The sequence below is a fragment of the Chelonoidis abingdonii genome, chromosome 1, assembly GCF_003597395.2.
Source record: "Chelonoidis abingdonii isolate Lonesome George chromosome 1, CheloAbing_2.0, whole genome shotgun sequence".
Lineage (NCBI taxonomy): Eukaryota > Metazoa > Chordata > Testudines > Testudinidae > Chelonoidis > Chelonoidis abingdonii.
Genome location: NC_133769.1, coordinates 316,928,862 through 316,938,829, shown reverse-complemented (window position 1 = coordinate 316,938,829; position 9,968 = coordinate 316,928,862). Strand labels below are relative to the sequence as shown.

Here is a 9,968-nt window from a genome sequence, read left to right as displayed (position 1 = left end):
TATTTTTGCTCCACTCTGTCTTTGCTCTACTTTGGCCAGCCACTCTTTTTGGCTTACCTGTTGGGCAGGGGATGCCAAAAACGTTACCGCCCTGGCTAGCAAAATGGCTTGGGCTGCTGCTGGTCCCAGTCGCCATGATTTTCATCCATTCCTCTTGCCCAGCTAGTCTGTCTGTCTTCCCCCTCCTTTGCCAAAACCCCCAGTCCTGGATTCCTCTGGCCTAGGTTCCTGGTCCTAATTTAATTCTCTTGCCGTTGCCGTTCCTCCTCCCCCAGTCCATTGCTTATCAGCTCTCTGCATTGAAGCTGATTCTGCCCAACTCCCTCTTTACTGCCTGGGTATCAACCATGTGGAGGGTTGAGAGACAGGCTCCCTACTCTCAGTTTAGGTCCCTGTTTCTGACATGGCCTCCAGCAGCCCAGAGCTGCAGGGAAAGACCTGCTCAGATACAGGCTGGAGCATGCTGCCCACTGAGGATGGAATATTGGAGATTTTAGCTGTGGTCTCGCAAGTGTTGTCTGAGCATTTGCAAGCTGTGATTCCTAACCCTTTCTCTCTCCTGCCTTCCCCCTCCCTCCCCCCTGCCAAATGAAAGCATTTAACTTCTCCATATTTGGGTAGATTTTCAGAGATGGCAAAAGGCAAGTCCTCAACTCACAGGCCGCTCACTGCCAAATTTGAAGTTCCTGCTTTGAAGCATTAGGGCACTATTGCCTCTCAAATAAAAAGTTCCAGAATTTAAACTTGGCAAAACATGTTTTTCCCTACTTTTTTTTCTTGGAAACAGCTGAACTGTCTTCAGGTGGGGGGAACAAAGAAAAACATCCCAGCCTGAGGCAGGCACTTAAGATTGTAAATGCCAAACACTTAAAATTTGGCAAACTTATCAGCAACTAAAAGCAGAATTTTCTAATAGGAAATGTCAGGCAACCTCAACAGGTGCAGACAGACAGAGACACACACTCCCCCTCATTGTAAATGAGCAGGCTGTTTTCTGCATAATACTCAATTGCAGTAATTGGAATTTGGGTATTTAAGTTATTTTAGGGGGAGAAAGTAGAAATGTCTGTCTGCCACAGTTGAGAGTTCTCTGGCATGTTTTTTCCCTAGTAAACCGTATTGTCTTCAGCATTATGACTAGAATGTAGCTATCGGTCTAATATTGTATATAAGACTTTTTTAAAAATCTTTCTACTCTGAATATGACTCTGTAATGATGAACACGAATACATTTTATTAATGATTTGTCAATTCAGAGAAGCATTAAGACTCTTGATTCTTTACTAAATGGCGAGTTTTTACATATTAGTCAGGGTTTGGCTACACTTGCAGGTGTGCAGTGCTGGGAGTTACAGCTGTCTGCGTGCAGCTGTGTAGGGAAAGCGCTGCAGTGTGGCCACATTTGCAGCATTTGCAGCGGTGTTGGGAGTGGTGCATTATGGGCAGCTATCCCTGCATTCAGGTGGCTGCAATGTGCTTTTCAAAAGAGGGGGGTGGGGTCAAGGCCAGTGCTTCCATTGAGGCGAACTAGGCAATCACCCATTTTCGGGGGGGGCGGCATTTTCCTGGGGGGGTGGCAGGCGGCTCCGGTGGAGCTGCTGCAGTCGTGCCTGCGGACGGTCCGCTGGTCCCGTGCGGCTGCGGCGGACCTCCCACAGGTATGGCTGCGGCAGCTCCACCTGAGCCGCGGACCAACGGACGCTCTGCAGAAATGGCTGCGGCAGCTCCACTGGAGCTGCAGGAGCGGCGCATGGGGCGGTGAAATGGCTGTGCGCCTAGGGTGCGAAAAACTCTAGCGCTGGTCCTGGGTGGGGCGGAGTGTGACAGGGAGTGTGGGGGAGAGAGAGAGAGTGGATTTTTGGAGCTGACACTGTCAGCTTCCTGCCTTGCAAGTTGTGACCCCTTCCCACCCCTCTCTCATTCACTCTCAAATGCAGATAGCCTTCAGACCAGATAAGCAGCTGCTCCCACGGTTTCTCTCCTCAAGCAAACACTAGCTGTGGACATTCCCTACCTGCCTCTGTTGGAGCAAACAATTGCTGTGTTTGTGTTTTAGATAAGCAGCTCTGGGAGCCCTGAGTTCACAACAAAACACAGAGAGTTCTTTAGTTAAAAGCATTATGGGAAAATTCCAGAGGTCAGTTACAACGTAGATTAACCACTGTTTACACTGGCACTGCAGCACCAGTGCTGTTCTCTTTATTCCTCTCGTCCATGTGGAGTACAACCAGCACTGTAGCCAGGGAGATACAGCGCTGTATGTGCCTTGCCAGTGTGGACGGGGAGTAAGTTACAGCACTGTAAAGCCACCACCAGCGCTGTAACTCTCAAGTGTAGCCATGGTAATTTGGAGGAACTTGTTTTTGGTGAAATGTTTGTTTTTCCTTTCTTTTAGGTACATACATTCTCACAACTGCTCTACTGCCTTTGCTGGAAAACGAAGATGATCCCAGAGTTGTGAGTTTATAATGCTCCTTTTTAAAACTGTTGTTGTTACTACACTCTTTTTGTGTTTTGTGGTAATGCCTCTTTCCTCTTTGATTGTGTACATGTTTGCAGCTCCGGTACTAGTTACCCCTCTGTCATGTGCCTAGCACGCTCTTAAACTCTTATAAATAGTAGTCGTCCATCAAAATCTGAGTTCTGTCCTGCCGTTTTGCAACATCTTTCTAAATGGTATGGGAGCTACAGTGGCCAGTGAAGTAGATAAGATAACTTATTCAGAGATAGCTATTTCCCTACACTGTTATCTCCTGCAGCACAGTAAAACACCTATACCAGGAGTGTAGGGTTAAAGTTGTCTTCTAGACTTTGGTGCAAAAGGGGACATTGTGTTATGAAGCATTCAATATTTATACAAAATAATTGAAAAATGTTCTAATAAATGAGATGCCACCTGTATTTTAAGGTTTGCTGTCTTGTTACCTGCCGGGATTAGAAATGCACATCAGGCTTTCTAATGTGCCTGTATCTAAATAAGAAAAATTGATTGGATTTTCCTAGTGCTAGCCCTGGATCAGTGAATTAAAAAGCCTATCCCTGTTCTGTCCCTTTATTAGTGATTGGGATAAAAGTATGAGCAGGTCCATAGTGGGGCAAAGAGCATTTTGAATGAGGATCTGCTCCATTTTTGACCTTTCCTTTGTCAGCTCTTCAGATACGCTTTGTGGTACAGGTGTGATGGTCCTCTTCTACAGGCACAGTGTAAAGAGAGAAGAACAGAAAAATCTTGCATGCAGTGTGACTTCATTAGTGGGCCTTAAGACAATCTTAATGAACGTGGGGGATTGGCTTTTTACCTTCACTTCATTTATTACAGATAATTGTCTCTTCAGGAGGGATGTTGGTTCAGAAATTGGATGTATCTGATTTGCAGTCCGAAAATGTAACATTTGATGGTACAATGGTCTATGCCCAAAACAAGGTACAGTATGTAGATTTGAAAGTAAACCGTATAACTTGGATCAGACTGTGTGATACAGCTTCCTTTAAAACAGGCTGCAAATCGGATGGCTATTGACATGGGCTTGCTCTTTTCATTGCATCTAAACTAGATATAGTGCAGCATGCAACATTTCTTATCAATACAGTTCATTTCCTGCTGAAACTGAAATTAATGTTGCATATTACAGTAAAGATTACGGAGAAGCTTGAGGAGGGGGTGATTCTTGCACTTTGTGAGAGCAATATGAGTGTTCAGTTTCACCCAACACCAAAAATTTTGTAGAAGAGGTTGAGTGGAAAATTGGCCTGGATTAGTGTTTTTTGTTTTTTTCTCATTCCATTTCTACTCCTGTATTTAGCCTGCAGAAAATGGAGTTGGTGAATGAAACCTTCTTGAACTTACATTAGCAAAAAGCTTTAATGACAAACAAACAAGAGTTAATACCTATTGCTGCGTACGTAGGTTGCCTTTACCACTCTACAGTGGTGTCTGACGACATTATCTTGAAGAGCTCTATGTAGCTCGAAAGCTTGTCTCTTTCACCAGCAGAATTTGGTCTGATAAAAGGTATGACCTCGCCCATCTTGTCTCTCAGAGGGTATGTCTACACTACCCGCCAATCCGGTGGGTAGTGATCGATCTATCGGGGATCGATGTATCTTGTCTCATCTAGACGCGAAAGATCAAACGCGCTCTCCGTCGACTCCGGAACTCCACCAAGGTGAGAGGCGGAAGTGGAGTCGACGGGGGAGCCGTGGCTGTTGATCCCGTGCCATGAGGACATGAAGTAAGTAAATCTAAGTCGATCTAAGATACGTTGACTTCAGCTATGCTATTCTCGTAGCTGAAGTTGCGTATCTTGGATAGATTACCCCTTCCCAGCCCCAGTGTAGACCAGGCCTAACATTATCTAATGGATTGCTGTTTTTCCCAGTGTATGAGTGGTACAGGTATTTTCTATATTGTCTGCCACCTGGTGATATGGATGTATTAGAAGCATTTGGGATTGGCTATTGGGAGACAGGGTAACGGACTAAATGGATCATTACTCTTTTCCAGTATGGCATTTTTTGTTGTATCCCAGAGACAGCAAGTAGTCTTGACAGAACAATGGGCTAAAGTGCACAAAAACATCCATTTCTCTGCCATGCATCCTGGCTGGGCAGATACACCAGGTACAGTCTGCTGAGGGCACTTACCCCTTCCAGTGTTACTCTAAAATTGAATTGTAATATGACATTACTGTAAATTTGTATAACAGGTCCACCTATCTGTTCAGTTTAAATTTCTGGACAGTGGTTGTTTTAGAACCCTCTGCAGTTCTGTTTTACAGGGAGTCTGAGATCAGATGGAGCTGGGGATGCAGATCTGCACTGTAGTCTGACCCGCTCCTGCAGTTCTCCCCCACCCGACACTCTTGCTTCAGAATCTGGGCCCCCAGTGATGTCACACTCCCTTTCTGCTTTGAGCTTGGAAACTACCAGTTCCAACTGTGCACTTCAGTATCTTGTATTACTCACCCACACCACCCCTGCAGTTCAACCCCCCAGTGGACTTCAGCTTATTCTGCCTTGTTAAGGGGATAGATACATGGTGAAGGATTTCCACCCTAGGTCAAAGGACACTGTCTAGTCACCTTCCTTTACTTTTACACTCTGTAGAATGCAGGTTCTTAATAGGCTTCAAAATATCCCTTTACAAATCTAGGGGCTGGCCTGCCACATAGGGAGCTCCCCCAACACCCACTGATCATGTGACTCTCCATACCCTCCTGCAGTTTTCTGCTAATTGAAAATATAGGCTTCATCTTTCCTTGCCCAATGTGTTACTTTACACTTAAGCAGTTTAAATGCAGTGTGTATAGCTTAGGGAATACTATTTTCCATGTCTGCTTTTTTGCCATGTGCTTATAAAATAACTCAAGACTACACTGGTTAAAATCTATCTCATTATTTCTAGCAGTCATAGTCATAAAATCAATGAAAATAAGAACTAAATCCCCAGATGTTTCCACCATTTGTTTTCTCATGTTCTGCATCCAGTCAGCTTTGAACAGGATCAAATAACAGAACTGGGGAACACCTCTCTTTTTGATTCTTATTCTCCCAGCCTTTTGACTGTCTCTGTACACTTTAGTCCAAACAGTGAGAAATGTCCAGTTCATCTTTTGGCAATCTAACATCCCACCCACAATAGTAACTCTGCCATCCATGGGACAATAGTGTCTCCTTTCCCTGATTTTAAAAGGTCACTGCTTTTCACACTACTATTACCATTTTAACCTTTAAAAAACTCTTTTAGCAAAAAGCCTTGATTGACTCAACACCCTTTCATTATTCTTCACTGTAGCGGTGAGATCAGCGATGCCAGAGTTCTATGAAAAGATGAAGAACAAACTGCGCACAGAGGCTCAGGGAGCCGATACAGTAGTATGGCTGGCAGTCTCACCTGCAGCAGCTAAGCAAACAAGCGGCCTGTTCTTCCAAGGTAAGGTGGCAGTTTCATACACTGAAACTGAAGGAGGAGTGCTGTTACTGCACTGATTGTACAACTGTTGACTTTGCCAAAGGGCCAGAGCGGTTGAGGGTTAAAATAATTCCTGCAATTGTTTATAATGTGTAACTCCAAAGGCCAAGCACAGTATTGCAAAACTAACAGAACTAGTCAAACTGATGGTATTTTGCTGGTCCTGCCCTTTCGACCAGCTGGCAATAATTGGATAAAACATCTGGGTTGAAGTTGGCTCTGCACATGACTAGGCAGAGACGTGGCAAAGCTAAGTGAGCCCGCAGAGATGTCTGATGGACTCTTGCCTTCTGTACAGAGGAGCTGCATTCATTTTGAGGGCACTTGTCTCCCCTTTTTCTCCTGTTCACATTAACAGTGCCCAGGTGCCAGTGCGCGCACACTCTTTCTGCAGATCTGTGTTGGGGACTTGCGGTCAGGATTGTTAGTGTGAACAATGCAGACTCTGAGATGAAATCTAAGTGTAGCTGGGTTGGTGAATGGGAGGTGGTGGTGGGGGAATTTAATGCAGAGGAGGGTGGGAAAGGGCTTTGAACATTCCCATTCTGCTGCTCACGCAGTAAGTGCTCAAGTGGGAGTGGTTTTGTGACACCTCTGCTCTCAGTGCAGTGGAGATCTATGATGTGGGAGACAGGCCAGAGGTGGGGCCCCTTTTCATGGAAAGCCCCCTTCCTGGGTGTGACGAAGGCCTGCTTTCAACCTGTACGCTCAGTCTGGGGCATCTGGGAAGTTTGGACTCCTCCTCTCCACAAGTACCAGATCCACCCTTAGTCAAGCTTTTAATTAAAAAGTTGGAGATTTTTACTGTCCCCCACCCCCCAAGAGCAGTAAACTACAGACTTGAATCAGCTGCCCATAAATCTGACTGGAATTTCTTTTCAGATGGGATCATTTGTCTGTGGTGCATGCACAAAATGGAACACACACACGTGTTCTGCCTCATTGCAGAGCAGGGGTAGTGCCTCTTCCTCATCCTTAATCTCTCTTCCTCCTTCTTATTTCTATTGTTTGCTTCAGCCCTCATTCTTGTATTATGGGAGTAAGTAAATACCTTTTCCTTATCTACTTTTTCCACATCACTCATGATTTTATATACCTCTGTCATATCCCCCTTTAGTCTCCTCTTTTTCCAAGCTGAAGAGTCCTAGCCTCTTTAATCTTTCCTCCATATGGGACCCTCTCCAAACCCCTAATCATTTCAGTTGCCCTTTTCTGAACCTTTTCTAGTGCCAGTATATCTTTTTTGAGGTGAGGAGACCACATGAAGGGGAAAAAAAAAAAAAAAAAAAAAAAGGTAAATCCTTTCCCCTCTCCAGCACAAAGTGGTCTCTTGACCAAAACATCCTCCAATGCATTTACCTGTGTCAAATGATTCTTTGTGTGCCAACAAGGTTAATCGCCTTGTGGATTTCGTATCATTAATACCTGTACGTTTAAAAAATTTTATACTTTTTTTATCTCCAATAACAGAATACACTGAAATTTCATTTTTAATTAGTACCCAAAAGGCCTGTCCTTGTAGTAGTGATTTATAATAAGATGTAGACTCTTCTTGTAGCCAGACATTAGAAAAGAAGGTCCTTGTTCAACATTTCAAATTAGCCTTGATTTAAGTCATTAGTGTAGCTCATACCAATATCAGTGATTTGCAAAGTGGAGTTTGCCCAGTTTCAACCAGCAAAACAAACTGGCCTTTCCTTGTTTTCAGGATGGGGATTTGCAGCTGCGTCAGCTAATCCACAGTATGCAATTGGGCTAATTTTATCCTTAAAATACAGAGCTTAAGCATTAGCACATATAGAATTAGCTTGTAAGCACTCAGCCTTTTATCAAGCAGAATTTAAACTGTGGTGGCTCATCAAATGTAAGCCAAACTTGCACAATAAACTTCCTTCCCTGGTTGCAGTTGAACCTGAGCTCCTGGTTCAGGTCGACCACCACAAACTATACCAGTAGAGCACCATAATACAAGAAAACAGTACGTAAATTTCTTTCCTGATAAAACTGCAATTACAACCACCCACAGAGACGCTGCTTGGTCTTTGCCTTAACGTAATGGTTAGTAATCTTTTGAAGCAACTTCAAATCACTTACTGTGCATTGGAGTATTTCTCCTTCAGTATTGCTAGAATATGTTTAGGTGAGTCCAACTTCTGAAGTGGCCCAGTTGATCGTAGAAAGCCACTTTATTTCACCATAGCTTATAGCAGCCATGCTATAAAGCGGAAAGCTGTGGAGAGCCTACAGGTTTGTCATCATCCTTGACAAGAGTTCAGCTGCAAAACATTGTTCTGAGCGCTAGTGGAAAGATTTTCATGAAGCACAGCGGCTGCTCATATCCTCAGAGGAGAATTTCCAGAAAGGTGAAAAAATTGCCATTTCTTATGAAGTAGCATAACAAACTCAGTGTACATTACAGCATTACATCTGTTCATTAGCCTTGGCACTAGAACCCAAACAATAAGAGGCACATTTACACTTCCTATGGTTGCAGCAAATCAATACTATGGGGGGAAGAAAAAATGTTGAGAGCATTAGCTACATGGATACCTGGGAACTGTATTCTCGACCAGCATAAAGCATATGGAGGGAAACAGCTTCCTGTCTGCCTGTGCACTGCCTTGAAGTCTCATTAGAGAGCGGGAAGGAATTATTGAGCTTAGGAAGCCTATCCCAGCTCCCCTTCCCTTCCACAGCAAAAAAAAGCTGAAAAGGTTTGCTCTAATATAAAAACTGATCAGCAAATAAGGGGAAGTGAAAGAATGTAGAAGGGCAATGGAAGCAGAACAGCTGCATATTAATCCAGTTGGGGGTATTTTATTATGGGTGGTCAAATAGCCTCTCGGGAACTAAGACAGCAAGCTCAAATACTGCACAGATGTGAAGTGTCCCCACTAGAGTGTATGTTTTGGAATTAATTATAAACTCAACATGACAGTCACCTAGGACCAGACGGCACTCACCCAGAGTTCTAAAAGAGAACTCAAATGTGAAGTTGCGAACTATTAACTAAGATTGTAACCTGTCTTTAAAATCGCTTCGTACCCAATGACTGGAAGTTAGCTCGGTAACACCATTAAAAAGGTCTCTAGAGGTATTCCGTGCAATTACAGACCGGGTAAGTCGTATGTCAGTACTGACGCAAATTATGCAAAACAATAGTTAAGAATAAATTGTCAGACACATAGAAAAAACAATGGTTTAAGCAATAGTCTAATGTTTCTGTAAAGGGAAATAGTATCTTACTAATCTACTTAAGAGTCTTTGAGGGGTCAACAAACATGTGGACAAGGGGATCCAGGGGACATAGTGTACTTAGATTTCCAGTAAAAGTCCTTTGACAAGGTCCCTCATCCAAAGCTCTTATGTAAATGAAACTGTCATGGATTAAAAGGAAGGTCCTTTCTGGATTTGAGAACTTCGTTAAAAGACAAGGACAAAGGGTAGGAATTTAATTGGGTAAATTCTCAGAATCAGAGGAACTAGTGTGTTCCCCAGGGGGTCCAGTCCTAGGACCAATCCATTCAAATTTATTCATAATGATCTGGCAGAAAGGGTAAAACAGTGAGGTGGCAAAGTTTTGGCAGATGATACTAACTGCTCGAAGTAGTTAAGACCAAAGCAGACTGAAGAACTTCAAAAATCTCACTCAAAACTAAGTGATTGGGCAACAAAATGGCAATCAAGTTTAATGTGGATAAATGTAAAGTAGTGCCACATTGGAAAAAATAACCCCACTATACATTACAATATGAGTGGGGCTAATTTAGCTACAACGAGTCAGGAAAAAGATCTTGGAGTCATCGTGGACAGTTCTCTGAAGCTGCCACGCAGTGTGCAGAGGCGGTCAAAAAAGCAAACAGGATGTTAGGAATCATTTTAAAAAGGGGACAGAGAATGAGACTGAAATTTATTATTGCCCTCTTATATAAATCCATGTATTGCCCACATCTCGAATACTGTGTACAAATGTTGGTCTTCCTCACCTCAGAAAAAT

The 9,968-nt window shown here is 43.5% G+C and overlaps 1 protein-coding gene across 1 annotated transcript in view; it reads left to right on the top strand.

Moving 5' to 3' along the window:
• Positions 1–631: 631 nt before the first annotated feature.
• LOC116823623 (dehydrogenase/reductase SDR family member 12-like) overlaps positions 632–9,968 on the top strand; it is a 13,199-nt gene continuing 3,862 nt past the window's right edge. Inside the window, exons 1-6 of the mRNA XM_032778301.2 lie at positions 632–641; positions 2,117–2,137; positions 2,396–2,457; positions 3,320–3,424; positions 4,530–4,620; positions 5,795–5,932. Coding sequence (XP_032634192.2) covers positions 632–641; positions 2,117–2,137; positions 2,396–2,457; positions 3,320–3,424; positions 4,530–4,620; positions 5,795–5,932 — 427 coding nt within the window. The remainder of the gene's footprint in view (positions 642–2,116; positions 2,138–2,395; positions 2,458–3,319; positions 3,425–4,529; positions 4,621–5,794; positions 5,933–9,968) is intronic.